Source organism: Odocoileus virginianus, chromosome 34, assembly GCF_023699985.2.
Source record: "Odocoileus virginianus isolate 20LAN1187 ecotype Illinois chromosome 34, Ovbor_1.2, whole genome shotgun sequence".
Classification (NCBI taxonomy): Eukaryota; Metazoa; Chordata; class Mammalia; order Artiodactyla; family Cervidae; genus Odocoileus; species Odocoileus virginianus.
In genome coordinates, this window is record NC_069707.1 from 34,131,971 (window position 1) to 34,148,476 (window position 16,506).

The 16,506-nt window shown below is 38.0% G+C and overlaps 1 protein-coding gene across 2 annotated transcripts in view; it reads right to left on the reverse strand.

The window, feature by feature from the left end:
• Positions 1–16,506, reverse strand: part of LAMA2 (laminin subunit alpha 2) — a 677,031-nt gene that overhangs the window by 174,575 nt on the left and 485,950 nt on the right. For both annotated transcript variants that reach the window (XM_070461486.1, XM_070461485.1), the window contains exon 32: positions 9,604–9,797. In XM_070461486.1, the coding sequence (XP_070317587.1) occupies positions 9,604–9,797 (194 nt within the window). The remainder of the gene's footprint in view (positions 1–9,603; positions 9,798–16,506) is intronic.

The window sequence follows — 16,506 nt, forward strand, 5'->3', positions numbered from 1 at the left end:
TTTGAGTTTATTTTTGTGTATGGTGTTAGAAAGTGTTCTAGTTTCATTCTTTGACAAGTGGTTGACCAGTTTTCCCAGCACCACTTGTTAAAGAGGTTGTCTTTTTTCCATTGTATATTCTTGCCTCCTTTGTCGAAGATAAGGTGTCCATAGGTACATGGATTTATCTCTGGGCTTTCTATTCTGTTCCATTGATCTATATTTCTGTCTTTGTGCCACTACCATACTGTCTTGATGACTGTGGCTTTGTAGTAGAGCCTGAAGTCAGGCAGGTTGATTCCTCCAGTTCCATTCCCAAAGATCTAAACAGACATTTCTCCAAAGAAGACATACAGATGGCTAACAAACACATGAAAAGATGCTCATCACTCATTATCAGAGAAATGCGAATCAAAACCACAATGAGGTACCATTACATGCCAGTCAGAATGGCTGCTATCCAAAAGTCTACAAGCAATAAATGCTGGAGAGGGTGTGGAGAAAAGGGAACCCTCTTACACTGTTGGTGGGAATGCAAACTAGTACAGCCACTGTGGAGAACAGTGTGAAGATTCCTTAAAAAAACTGGAAATAGAACTGCCATATGACCCAGCAATCCCACTCCTGGGCATACACACTGAGGAAACCAGATCTGAAAGAGACACGTGCACCCCAATGTTCATCACAGCACCGTTTATAATAGCCAGGACATGGAAGCAACCTAGATGCCCATCAGCAGACGAATGGATAAGGAAGCTGTGGTACATATACACTATGGAATATTACTCAGCCATTAAAAAGAATTCATTTGAATCAGTTTTAATGAGATGGATGAAACTGAAGTCCATTATACAGAGTGAAGTAAGCCAGAAAGATAAAGGCCATTACAGTATACTAATGCATATATATATGGAATTTAAAAAGATAGTAACGATAACCCTATATGCAAAACAGAAAAAGAGACACAGATGTACAGAACAGACTTTTAGACTCTGTGGGAGAAGGCGAGGGTGGGATGTTCTGAGAGAATAGCATTGAAACAAGTATACTATCAAGGGTGACACAGATCACCAGCTCAGGGTGGATGCATGAGACAAGTGCTCAGGGCTGGTGCACTGGGAAGACCCAGAGGGATGGGATGGGGAGGGAGGTGGGAGGGGGATTGGGAAGGGGAACACATGTAAATCCATGGCTGATTCATGTCAATAAATACTATTAAAAAAAGAAACAAAAACAAAAAAACAAAGGGAAGCTTTGAAAGTACTACAAGTAATAATGGGACAACAACTTTTATCTACACAACATCCATTATATGGCAGACAATATGCTGTGTCTTGACTTCATTGTCTCATCCAATGTTCACAGAAATTCTATGAAGTGAGTATTAATGCCCTATTTTTAAAGATGAGAAAAATAGTTACAGTCACAGTGTTTACAAATCCATAAATAATGTACTTGAAGGACTTAAAGAGAAGAGCAAATATAAGGTGACTAAAAAGGGGTTTTCTGTGACTTGAAGAGCCTAGAATTGATTATTTAAAAACCCAGAATTTAGCATATCTCATCAGAAATGGAGGAGCTGCACAAAACATCATGCTTTTGAAAAAAATGGTCAAATGATAACCATGATAATAAGAATGGCTAGAATTTACTGAACATCTACTATGCTTAGACTTGTCACCTAATGCACAAGGATTTTATGGGTAGTAAAATGAGGCTTAGAAAAGTTAACAGATCAAATGTCACACAGCTTTCGTGGGGCCAGTCAGAATTCAAAGCCTCTATAAGCACTTCATAATAGCATGCTTCCTTGCATTAGGAGATGGTCTGTTTCAGAGACACCATAAAATAGGAGATGACAAGACTACCTCATTTATAAGACTTCTAACTTTAAGGTAATGTGATCAATTTTTCTTCAAGGTTAATAAACTTCCTGGATCTTGCAGAGTGAAAACTGTAATCAAATAGCATTTACTCACAAAGCCTGACTGAAAATTAAATAGTGATCCACCTCTTCTGTATGAGAGTTCAACAGCACAGCTCCTTAATCTATTAACGGAATGGTTTTCTCAGTGTGATACACAAACTCCTGGGACAGCCAGTAAGAAAATCATCTGGAATCAGTGATAGTTGCTGTTCTACATTTTTAACCTGAACGTAGGTCAAGGACACTGGCAACAAGAAACTCAAAACACGTTTCTCAAACAAAACAGGTGTGAAAAAGGTGAAAGGAGGGTGAACAGAAGTTACTTTTATAGCTACTCTGATGCCTGGATTTGAATAACACGCCCTGGTTTAGAATTACAGAGAACTATAGCAGACATGTATGTGTGTGATCAGTCATGTTCCACTCTTTGCAACCCCATGGACTGTAGCCCACCAGGCTCCTCTGTCCATGGAATTTCCCAGACAAGAATAGTAGAGTGAATTGCCATTTCCTACTCTAGGGGACCTTCACAACGCAGGGATCAAACCCATGTCTCTTGTGTTTCCTGCATTGGAAGGCGGATTCTTTGCCACTGTGCCATACTGGCCTTCGAATAGGAACTAGGACTTGGGGATTAAACAGAGACAGAGGGAGGATGGCATTTAAAAGGGTAGGATGGAGGGTGATCACAAGTCTAACAAACAAAACCTCATTCATTACATAGCAAATGAAGGTCAACTGATGGTTTTTCATCACCTTTCATTACAGAAAGTCTCATTTTCTTTACAGTGATCAACCACTTCCACTATTTTGTTCCTGCTCTCATATATAGGAATATATATACTAACTGGTTTTAGTAATTATCTTTGATTATAAGAGTACTGCAGTGCTCTAGTGATAATATATAAAGGCCTCTGCATTATTGTGATAGATTCTTGCTTAACAACTGGCTATTAAAAGTAATAGTCTAAATAAAATAACTAACACAAAGACCTACTGTATAGCACAGGGAATTATACTCAATAATAACCTGTAAGGGAAAATAATAAAAAAGATTCATATTTTATATATATATTTTATACATATATACAAACTGAATCATGGGCTTCCATGTTGGCTCAGTAGTAAAGAATCTGCGGGCAAAGCAGGAAATGCAGGTTCAATCCCTAGGTTGGGAAGATCCCCTGGAGAAAGAAATGGCAACCCACTCTAGCATTCTTGCCTGGGAAATCCCATGGATAAAGAGGCCTGGTAGGCTACAGTCCATGGGGTCTCAAAAGAGCTGGACATGACTTAGTGTCTAAACAACAACAACAAACTGAACACCGTGCTATACACCTGAAACTAATTTGACATTGTAAATCAACAACACTTCAATAAAATAAATAAAATAAAGACAATAATCTATATAAAGACATCACTTTGCCAACAAAGGTCTGTCTAGTCAAAGCTATAGTTTTTCCAGTAGTCATGTATGGATGTGAGAGCTGGACCATAAAGAAGACTGGGTGCCAAAGGATTGATGCTTTCAAACTGTGGTGTTGGAGAAGATTCTTGAGAGTCCCTTGGACTGCAAGGAGATCAAACCCGTCAGTCCTAAAGGAAATTAACCCTGAATATTCTTTGGAAGGACTGATGCTGAAGCTGAAGTTCCAATACTTTGGCCACCTGAAGAGCCGATTCATTAGAAAAGACCCTGATGTCGGTCTAGACTGAAGGCAGGAGGAGAGGGGGATGACAGAGGACCAGATGGTTGGATGGCATCACTGACTCAACAGACAGGAGCTAAGCAAGCTCTGAGAGCTGGTGAAGGACAGGGAAGTCTGGTTTGCTGCGGTCCATGGGGCTGCAAAGAGTCTGACACAACTGAATGACTGAACAACAACAAGACTGAGGTAGGAAACAACTTCAAACCTCAGGTTTTACCAAGTGTCTGGAAAGTGTGTATTTTACAGAGTTAGCATGTTATAATATTTAGCTAGGCCTACCTTATGAGGTAAAATCATAGCTCATGATTGCTTTTGCAATGTTAGCAAGCAAAGCATCATCTTAAATTTTATATTTTAGATAATTTGTGACTATAAATAAGTGCTGATATACTCCTAATTTTCATACATATTGAATACAAATAGAAAGCATCAATTTGATATTTATAAAATATTTCAGGCACTCTTTATGAAATGACATCTTGCCAACAGCTACTAATTTTAATTTCTGTTCTTTAGGAGAGTAATATATTTTACTACACCACGCATAATCTATTTTGAACATCACATGAGTTGTTCAGTGTTAACTACTATGGACTGTAGTCCACCAGGCTCCTCTGTCCATGGGGTTCCCTAGGCAAGAATAGTGATACTGGAGTGGGTTGCCATTCCCTTCTCCAGGAGATCTCATCCCAGGGGTTGAACATGGGTCTCCTGCATTGCAGATTCTTTACCACCTGAGCCACTGGGAAGCCCCAAATTGGACATAAACAGATCCAAATTTTGTGTTTCACAATATAAAACTTTACTATTAAATAAACAATGGTTTTCTTGCTCAGTCTCAAGTTTCAGAAAGGCAGGTGGTTGGCCTCATTTTATAAAATAACATGTAAATTAGGAATGAGGCTGAAAGAAGAGGCTGGATTTGTATTAACCTAACTCACTAAGGACAGACTCTCATTTGGGAAGTCCAATAAGATCTATTCAGAACTCATCAGCATCTGAAAGGAAGAACACACTGCAGAGCTGTCTCCAATTAGTCTCATTAGGAAAAAAATACAAAGGCCTTGAAGAAATCTGAGTGCCAGTTAACGTGTCTTCACCTGCACAGAGGGACTTCAAGGACTTCACTTGGCAATTTCTGGTGAATAAGAATGTACCATAACTACCACAATGTTTTAAATCTTAGAGAGTCTCAATGGTTAGAAGAGGGAAAAAATGTATGTACCTATTGACTTTACATATATTAAATTTTTTTCATTTTGTTTTTTAGCCCATCTTATCTTTATTCTTTGTTGAGGGAACATGGGCTTTAAGCCCAGAAGAAGTAAATGAATAATGAACTGAATTAATTAATGTTGACTATATTGGGAAATATAGTGTCTTTGTGTCATGGATTAATAGTCAGCGGAGAGGTTAAGAAAGTAATATTTGCAAGACAGACCTAGGTTCAAATCACAACTCTGTTGAAAGGTCAGGGTAAACCTTGGAAAGGTGACTTAAATCATCTAAATTCAGGTTTTTAAAAATCACACTGTGGACATAGCAACATGTTGGGATGTTGTAAGAATTAACTGCTTAGAGTCATTTCTAACAAATGGTAGTCTCTCAATATGGGTGAGCTGCTAAAGAATTACTACTGTAATGAACTATGTGTCGTGAAAGAGGCTTTAGGGGATCCCTGAGAGTGAAGACAGACACAATGGTTAGGTATGCCTGAGTATTAGTTGGCTTGGTGGGATTGATAATGTTGGTAGGTTGAATCTGGATAATTATGAGAAATTCTGGTATCTCCTAATAAGGGCACAGATTATTTGTGTACATTCTTCATGATAGTAATGGAATGTCAATATATAAAAATGTTTGTCCTGCAAGAAATTCACTACTATATTTTGGAGCCAATAAAACCCTAGCTTTCTTGTAGCTGTTTAGTTGGTAAGTCATGTCTGACTCTTTTGCAACTCCATGGACTGTAGCCTGCCAGACTCCTCTGTTGAATTTCCCAGGTAGGAATACTGGAGTATATTGCCCTTTCCTTCTCCAGGGAATCCTCCTGACCCAGGGATCGAACCTATGACTTCTACATTGGCAGGTGAATTCTTCACCACTGAGTCATCAGAAAACTCTGAAACCCTAGCTTGCTCACTAACAATGATTTGTGCCAGCTACTAGTCTTTTTTGGAAAAGTAGGTGGTCAAGGAAAGCTCTTTCACGATTTCTGCATTTTCTCTGTGTTCTTTACAGCACAATTTAAAATTATTTGCTAAATAAAGAGCATAAACTATACAGGGAATATATAAATTCTATCCAACAATATGTGGCTCACCTGAGATACTACAATGATCATGCATAGGTCATGCCTAGGTAATTTATTTGTTAATTAAATTAAGAGCATAATCAATAGATAGAACCAGACATGGAACAACAGACTGATTCCAAATTGGGAAAGGAGTACGTCAAGGCTGTATGTTATCACCCTGCTTAAATTTAACTTACATGCAGAGTACATCAGGTGAACAGTCAGGCTGGATGAAGCACAAGCTGGAATCAAGACTGCTGGGAGAAATGTCAATAACCTCAGATATGCATATGACACCACCCTTATGGCAGAAAGCGAAGAACTAAAGAGTCTCTTGATGAAAGTGAAAGGACAGTGAAAAAGCTGGTTTAAAACTCAACATCAAAAAACTAAGATTATGACACCTCGCCCCATCACTTCATGGCAAATAGATGGAAACAATGGAAACAGTGACAGACTTTATTTTCCTGGGCTTCAAAATCACTGCAGATGGTGATTGCAGACATGAGATTAGAAGATGCTTGCTCCTTGGAAGCAAAGCTATGACAAACCTAGAGAGTGTGTTAAAAAGCAGAGACATTACTGTGCTGACAGAGGTCCGTCTAAAGGCAACGGCAACCCACTCCAGTACTCTTGCCTGGAAAATCCCAGGGATGGGGGAGCCTGGTGGGCTGCTGTCTGTGGGGCCTCACAGAGTCAGACACGACTGAAGCACCTTAGCAGCAGAGCAGCAGCAATAGTCAAAGCTATGGTTTTTCCAGTGGTCATGTGTGGATGTGAGAGTTGGATCACAAAGAAAGCTGAGCACCGAAGAATTGATGCTTCTGAAATACGGTGTTGGAGAAGACGCCTGAGAGTCCCTGGGACTGCAAGGAGATCCAACCAGTCTATCCTAAAGGAAATCAATCATGAATATTCATTGGAAGGACTGATGCTAAAGCTGAGACTCCAATACTTTGGCCACCTGATGCGAAGATCTGACTCATTGGAAAAGACCCTGATGCTGTGAAAGACTGAAGGTGGGAGGAGAAGGGGGTGACAGAGGATGAAGTGGCTGGATGGCATCACTGACTCAATGGACATGAGTTTGAGGAAACTCTTGGAGTTGGTGAAGGACAGGGAATCCTGGCATGCTGCAGTCTATGGGGACACAGAGTCAGACACAACTGAGCGATTGAACTCACTGACTGACTGAAGAGCATAAAGTCTACAGGGAGTACATAAATTCTTTCTACCAATATGTGGCTCACCTGAGATACTGCAATGATCATTCCCCAGTGAATTTAAAAAAAAAAAAATACACAGCCATGATGTGGGCCAAATTAAACTGCGTTTTCTAAAGAATCAGCCAAAGAGAGAAGAACTAACTACATGATACATGCTACTAATGATTTGAGTTTTAATTTATTTCTATCAAATGTGACAAACATCTTATTTTTATAGTCATTACAGATTAAGAGCACTATTTCATCTCTTTTCTTCAGTGAAGTAACATGGACTCCAGGCTCTGAAGAAGGTTTTATTTGTATCAGAGGACACTTTTCTTACTACATAAATATTCTCTTGAAAGAATCAAGCTATTTCATCCACTCCCACTCATGGGCATTATAAAATTCTACTATAGTCACATGTGACAAAACAGGACCAGCAGATCAATGTACTAGGTGAATCCATTCTTCGGTTTCTTGTTATAAGTTAGCTTAAGGATTTAGAAAGAAGGAAAGGAAGAAGTAAAACTGTCACTATTTGCAGGTGACATGATGCTTTATACAGAAAATCCTAAAGACACTGCCAAAAAACTATTTGAACTCATCACTGAATTCAGTAAAGTGGCAGGATGCAAACTTAATATACAGAAATCTGTTGTGTTTCTGTACACTAAAGACAAACTATGAGAAGAGACATTAAGAAAACAAGCCCACTTACAAATGCACCAAAAAGAATAAACTTAAAGATATAAAAGGATTATATTTGTAAAACTATAAGACATTGATTAAAAAAATTGAAGACACACAAAAAATGGAAAGATATACTGTGCTTGTGGGTTGGAAGAATAAATATTGCTCAAATGACCATACTACCCAAGGCAATCTACAGATTCAATGCAATCCCTGTCAAAATACAATGGTATTTTCCAAAGAATTAGAACAAATAATTCTAAAGTTTGTATGGAAAAACAAAAGACTTCAAAGGGCCAATACAATTTTGTGAAAGAACAGAGCTGGAGGGATCATGCTCCCTGACTTTAGACTATACTACAGAGCTACATTTACCAAAAGAATATGGTACTGGTACAAAAACATACATATAAATTGATGGAACAAGATAGCGAACGAACCATGAACTCATAGAAAAAGAGATCAGATTTTTCTGATCTCACCCCTAGTAATTAATTTAAAATTCAAGGTCTGTTAGATTAGCATTTAGGTTATGAATATATATTATTTAGTTGAATATTTCCATGTTAATAGTTTAGCTTTAATAACAATATTAAAACTAGTTGTATTATACTGGAAGTCTATACATTTATCATTAAAATATGCCATTTTACTTGAGAAGAGTGAATATGTATATACCAATAACTGAATATGATTATGTAAATGTATATTACATATTACACTTCATCTCTCTCCTCCCATCAAACTTGACATTTATTTTTATTTTAAATGCAATAAATTTTCATCAAAGGTTGTTGAAATACACAGAAAAGAAGAAGTTTAAAAATTATATTCCCAAATATACCCAGTCTTTACCTTTTGGCAGATCTAAAAAGCCAGGCTTAGATTTTGGGGTAACTCATAAAACTACAGCACAAACAAAAATTCTAGTGAAAATGTTATTAAGATTTAGACACACACAAGATGTTAAAACCAGAAATACAAGCATATGCAAATACACTAAACTATGTAAATACTGAAATAAAAAGTACGTAAATAATTTCTACTTATATTTGTTATAAAGAATTAAGACCACTATTGTAAATTTCCTCAAGGAAAAGAATACCACAGTATAATGGTCCTCCCTGTATTTATAAATAACCTTTTTAGATTATATAAGATCTAAGAATTCTATTTAATACTGACAGTCTATGTAAACTCAGGATGTCATTACTGAATCCAGAAGCAGTTATTAAAACAAAGGAAAACACGTGAGTAGAAACCCTTGAGTTCATTGTCACTGCTTCCAGGTTCTGTAGTGCAAGAGAAAGTTAAGAAGAAGGATGCCCATGGATTTCTGTAAAACTCAGAAAAGCCAGTTGTACTTCAAGGCTTGCAGTGCCTGTCCATTTGATTACAAATTCAAGAGGATTCTAAAAAAAATTTAACAAACCCAGACCTTTAATCTGTCACAAAGGCAATGGCAGCTTTAGGTAAAACTGCAAACTCTTAGATGGGCAAAATAAAATAGAATCTGCCTCCGGGAACTTTGCTGTAGGTTTTCAATGAACTGACTAAAGCATGCTGAGGATTTTCTCAGCCGTTCTTGGCTCAGCGGGATGGAGAAAAAAACAGCAGGCAAACAGCAGAAGGTGGACAGACAAGGAGAAGGAAGAGTAGCAGTAGCTATTGAAAAACAAGGGAAACACTAAATGTTGAAAAATAAGAAAAAAAAAAAAAAGCCAGTCTTTCTCACTGGAAATGAGAGAAATGGAAAAAAGCCCCCAGAAGCAATAATCAAGTTAGTATACGTACAAACACACTCCATGCCCTCACGCGCATGCCCCTGTTCACAGCCGTCACACTTCGGTCCCGTGGCTCCGGGTCGGCACGTGCAGATCCCCGTGACAGGGTCACAGGGGACAGGCAGTGAGCCAAGGGGGTCACACTCACATTCTTGGCAGGAGCCTCCGGGGCTGCTTGGGCTGCCGGTATAGCCGGGGGCACACCTGAATTTAAACAGTGACAATGCAAATGAGATTAATAAGTCATGTCTCGAAATTATTGTTGTTGTGTGTGTGTTGTTGTGAATGAAACAAAATGATAGCAAAAATCAATAGATCAGGGGTTAACAAATTTTTCCTGCAAAGAGCTAGATAGTAAACACTGCAGGCTGTGTAGGTCAAGAGGCAAAATCAAACTCGTGCAGTGAAAGAGAAAGAAATTTTCAAACATTTTTGGCTGAAGGGATTCAAATCAGAATATTAATCAAGTATAAATTGTTTTATAATAATCTACTAATGGAAAACCAATATAATAATGAGAAGAATGGGATTCTTGTCAAGGTATCAAATTTACAAGCATAGGTGCAAAGTCACTTCAGTCATGTCCAACTCTGTATGACCCCATGGACTGTAGACTACCAGGCTCCTCTGTCCATGGAATTCTTCAGGCAAGAATACTGGAGTGGGTTGCTGTTTCCTTATCCATAAATTTACATAACTGGGGCTAAATATTTAGTGTTCTCTATTGGCTAAGTCTGCCTATAATAAGCATTCGCAGCTTGGGTGCCATACAGAAATAGGCAATGGGCCAAATTGTGTGGTCCAGTTTGCCCACTGCTGCTCTAGACTACAAAAAGTTTTTTTGAAGTCTTCATTTTTAAATTAGAAATGAATAAAAATTTACCTTGACTCCTGGGCTTACCTAAATGCATTCATTTTAGGGATCAAAATGACCAAATAATTCAACTTATTAATTTTACTAATGAGAAAAAGGAAGCAAGTGGCAATAAATGGCTACATTTTCTGTTTAATTCTTTCCTTTCAATCACATCTTTCTCAAGATAGATTTTTTTATTGTGTCTCTCTGAAAGGGGATTATTTGATGTAAATAAAATATGTAACACCAACTTGAGAAATTCTAAAGGAAATCCAACTGAATGAACTCCAAATGCCAACTGTTCATCGATCTTCCACCCTTCAGTGAAACAATTCACTTAAGTATATGTTGGTTACATTACTGTAAGTTTTTGTGCTAAGTTGCTTCAGTTGTGTCCGACTGTTTGAGACCCCATGGACTGTAGCCCACCAGATTCCTCTGTCCATGGGATTCTCCAGGCAAGAATACCAGAGTGGGTTGCCATGCTCTTCTCCAGGGGATCTTCCTGACTCAGAGATCAAACCCATATCTCTTAAGGCTCCTGCCCTGGCAGGGAGGGTCTTTACCACTAGCACCACCTGGGAAGCCCAAGTAAGCTGGGTAACTTGTAAAAGATGCTGACAAGACTACATGCTCTGATTTACTCAGGATGGTCCCAGATTGCCTGTTGTCCTGGCATAAGTGTTAAAAACACAGAGTCTCTCAGTTTTCTGGATAGCACAATCAATTATATATAAGTAGTTCAGCCTAAATATAATCAACAGCTAGCAAAGTAATGCTCAAAATTCTCCAAGCCAGGCTTCAATAGCACAGATGTTCAAGGTGGATTTAGAAAAGGCAGAGGAACCAGAGATCAAATTCCCATCCGCAAGAGAGTTCCAGAAAAACATCTACTTCTGCTTTATTGACTATGCCAAGGCCTTTGTGTGGATCACCACAAACTGGAAAATTCTTCAAGAGATGGGAATACCAGACCACCTGACTTGCCTCTTGAGAAATCTGTATCCTGGTCAAGAAGCAGCAGAAATGGATATGGAACAACAAACTGGTTCCAAATCAGGAAGGGAGTACGTCAAGGCTGTACGTTGTAACCCTGCTTATTTAACTTATATGAAGAGTACATCATGGGAAATGCTGTACTGGATGAATCCCAAGCTGGAATCAAGATTGCTGAGAGAAATTTCAATAATCTCAGATATGCAGATGACATCTCCCTTACGGCAGAAAGCAAAGAAGAACTAAAGAGCCTCTTGGTGAAAGTGAAAGAGGAGAGTGAAACAGCTGGCTGAAAACTCAACATTCAGAAAGCTAAGATCATGGCATCTGGTCCTATCACTTCATGTAAAATAGATGAGGAAACAGTAGAAACAGTGACAGACTTTAATTTTTTTGGCTCCAAAATCACTGCAGATGGTGACTGCAGTCATGAAATTAAAAGACGCTTGCTCCGTGGAAGAAAAGTTATGACAAACCTAGACAAGCATATTAAAAAGCAGAGACATCACTTTGCCAACAAAGGTCAGTCTAGTTAAAGCTATGGTTTTTCCAGTAGTCAAGTATGGATGTGAGAGTTGGACTATAAAGAAAGCTGAGTGCTGAAGTATTGATGCTTTTGAACTGTGATGTCAGAGAAGACTCTTGAGAGTCCTTTGGACTTCGAGGAGATCCAACTAGTTCATCCTAAAGGAAATAAGTCCTGAATATTCACTGGAAGGATTGATGCTGAAGCTGAAACTCCAATACTTTGGCCACCTGATACAAAGATCTGACTCACTGGAAAAGACCCTGATGCTGGGAAAAATTGAAGGCGGGAGGAGAAGGGGATGACAGAGGATGAGATGGCTGGATGGCATCACTGACTCGGGCATGAGTTTATGTAAACTCTGGGAGTTGATGTTGGACAGGGAGGCCTGGCTTGCTGCAGTCCATGAGGTTACACAGAGTCAGATACAACTGAGTGACTGAACTGAACTGAAAGATGTTTGTTCAAGAGGCAAACAGAGGAAAAAGATGAGAGACAGTAGGAGATTTAATCCAAAAGTTGTTAACACTAGCCAAATAATTCTGGACCATCTTTAGTGGCCTAGGACTGTAGAAATTTGCACAGCTGACTGTGAATGTTAATTCTTCCTGTGCTGGTTAGAAAAAGCAAAGCGAGAAGAAAATTATCTGTAACATTAGGTTTTTATACATTTATCATTTTAATATTTTATTTCCAATGTACTTTCACAAATGCTCAATAAAGTATCATTAAATAAGTCCATTAAAATTGTTTCTTAACATTTGCTGGTGAAAGAATTCAATTCCAAACAGGTTCAGATTGATTAAATGTTCAGAGTTTATTATAAGAGTAACAGAGATAAAGCATAGGTAGCGGTTTCTATGATATAGGGACACTCAAGACATTTAAGCAGCTTTAGACCTGATGAGTTTGGGCAGGTCATAAGGTGATTTAAATGATTTAAGATGCTCTCAGAAGTGAAACAAATTTATTTGGAAGGTTACAATAAAAATTTAAGCAAGACTTTTAGTTTAATTTAGCTGAATAAAAGTAATTTTTCAGGGAAATATAGCCTGATCATTTATATGTTAGAAATGATGAATGTAGAGCTATAACAACATCTGCGAACTGCAAAAACTATTCAAGCCATTCCCATTTGATAGCATAAGACCCTGCTCATCTCTATGCTATACAAACTGTCACCTCTTATTGATTAAACATTTATGGATAATAAAAATATAAATTTTCTATAATCACTCTAGCTCAGAACAATAATTGTCATTTCCGTGTATCCTTCCAATCTCTTCTATATACGTGCTTTTACAGATAGTGGAAACTCCAATTTATAAATGTAGCTATAGTATCAAACATTTTTCATAAATTATGCCAGATAATCCTGTTGGTGTCCGGGGATGCTTTTAGTTGTCCTCCTACTGTGTTTACAGGGGCATGAAATGGATATTAGGCTAAGCATGAATGCTACAGCACATCTGTGGACATGAAAAAATATATATATATTCAAATGGTGTATATATCTCCACAACAAATAGCAATATTTTGGATTTTGCCTGCTTTTAGTTATTTCATTGTTACTAATTTCTGTTGGCATGAACATTGTGACTGATTTCTATATATACAATATATATATATGCAAGTAGTGAATATTTTTTTGTGTTTAGAGTTACCACATACAGAATTATTGAGAAATTTATTTTGCAAACTTATAGAAACTGCACTGGACTTTATAAACATGTTTAATTAGTTAGTTATCTATTTATTTCCATGGGCTTCCCAGGTAGCTCAGCTGGTAAAGAATTCTGCAACGCAGGAGACCCCGCTGCGATTCCTGGGTTGGGAAGTTCCCCTGGAGAAGGGACAGGCTACACACTCTAGTTTTCTTGGGCTTCCCTCGTGGCTCAGATGGTAAAGAATCCACCTGCAATGTGGGAGACTTGGACTCGATCCCTGGGTTGGGAAGACCCCCTGAAGGAGGGCACAGAAACCCTCTCCAGTATTCTTGCCTGGAGAATTCCCATGGACAGAGGAGGCTGGCGGGCTACAGTCCATGGGGTGGTAGAGTCAGACACAACTGAGCTACTAAGAGCCTTTATTTCCATTATTAACATATCATTGCTGGTTATATTAAAAGAAGATTCTTAAATGGGTGATGATAAAATTAATATTGGTTTATATTAGCAGAGAGATTCATAATTTAAGAAAGCTCATAGAAGAATTCAGCAAAGGAGTGGGTAAAGCAAGACATGGAGAAGAAAGGATTCAAGCAATGGTGTGATTCCAGGTAAGTTCCAGTCTCAGCAAAATCCAGGGAAAGCTCTGGAGCATAAGTAACACCTCAAGATTTGTTCAGCTTTAGGGGAAAGGAACTGGACTTTTGTACTCACACACAAGTGAGTTATTGCACCACTAGAGAAAGGGGTTAAGGGTAAATCTCAGGCCTTTTTGCCTCTCCTATGGGAGAGGAGACTATGTAGGTACTCAGACAGGGTATTCTCTACAGACTTGATCGTCACAATGTCATTGTAAAGTAGGAACAACATGAACCATTCTGAGACTATACACGAGAAAAGTGGGACCCAGAAAAGTCTATGCAGCTCAGTTATGTCCACGATTCTTTATAAAACTTTATATTGCTATCAATTATGTTACAATTGTGATGTGTTTAAAGTTAATAGCTAATATTAGTTGCTCTCTGTTACTTTATGAATAATAAAGCCTACTAAAATGGTGGTGATAAGTTTGAGTATCCAAGATAGTACCGACCTTATAGAAAATAATGGATCCAGAAAATATAAATTACACTCTTCCTAGACAGTCAGTCTAGAACTGTTTCTTTTTTTCCCCCACTTAACCTTTATTTCTTCTCTTTTTAAAAAATTAATTTATTTTAATTGGAGGTTAATTACTTTACAATATTGTGGTGGTTTTTGGCATACATTGACATGAATCAGCCACAGGTATACATGTACCCCCAGTCCCAAAACTCCCTCCCACCTCCCTCCCCATCTCATCCCTCTGGGTTGTCCCAGCACACTGGCTTTGAGTGCCCTATTTCATGCATCAAACTTGGATTGATCTATTTCACATATGGTAATATACATGTTTCAATGCTGTTCTCTCAAATCATCCCATCCACGCCTTCTTCCACAGAGTCCAAAAGTCTGTTCTTTATATCTGTGTCTTTTCTGCTGTCTCGCATATAGGGTCATCGTTATCATCTTTCTAAATTCCATATAAATGTGTTAATATCCTGTATTGATGTTTTTCTTTATGATTTACTTCACTCTGTATAATAGGCTCCAGTTTCATCCACATCATTAGAACTGACTCAAATGAGTTCTTTTTAATAGTTGAGTAATATTACATTGTGTATATGTACCACAACTTTCTTATCAATTTGTCTGTAGATAGATATCCAGGTTGTGTCCATGTCCTAGCTATTGTAAACAGTGCCGCCATGAACATTGGGGCACATGGGTCTCTTTCAATTCTGGTTTCCTCAGTATGCCCAGCAGTGGGATTGCTGGATCACATGGCAGTTCTATTTCCAGTTTTTTCAAGGAATTTCCACACTGTTCTCCGTACTGGCTGTCCTAGTTTGCATTCCCACCAACAGTGTAAGAGGGTTCCCTTTTCTCCACATCCTCTCCAGCATTTATTGTTTGTAGATTTTTTGATGATGGCCATTCTGACTGGTGTCGGATAGTTCCTCATTGTAGTTTTGATTTGCATTTCTCTGATAATGAGTGAGGTTGAGCATCTTTTCATGTGTTTGTTAGCCAACTGTATGTCTTCTTTGGAGAAATGTCTCTTTAGTCCTTTGACCCAATTTTTGCTTGGGTCATTTATTTTCCTGGTATTGAGCTGCATGAACTGCTTGTATATTTTTGAGATTAATTCTTTGTCAGTTGCTTAATTTGCTATTATTTTTTCCCATTCTGAAAGCTGTCTTTTCACCTTGCTTATAGTTTCCTTCACTGTGCAAAAGTTTTTAAGTTTAATAAGGTCCCATTTGTTTATTTTTGCTTTTATTTCCATTACTCTGGGAGGTGAGTCATAGAGGATCTTGCTATAATTTATGTCAGAGAGTGTTCTGCCTATGTTTTCCCCAGGAGTTTTATAGTTTATAGTCTTATAGATTTTTAATCCATTTTGAGTTTATTTTTGTGTGCGGTGTTAGAAAGTATTCTAGCTTCATTCATTTACAGGTGGTTGACCAGTTTTCCCAGCACCATTAGTTAAAGGGATTGTCTTTTCTCCATTGTATATTTTTGCCTCCTTTTTCAAAGATAAGGTGTCCACAGGTATGTGGATTTATCTCTGATCTTTTTATTTTTTTCCATTGGCCTATATTTCTGTCTTTGTGCCAGTACCATACTATTTGGAGGACTGCAGCTTTGTAGTATAGTCTGAAGTCAGGCAGGTTGATTCCTCCAATTCCATTCTTCTTTCTCAAGGTTGCTTTGGTGATTCGAGGTTTTCTGTATTTCCATACAAATTGTGAAATTATTTGTTCTAGTTCTTTGAAAAATACCATT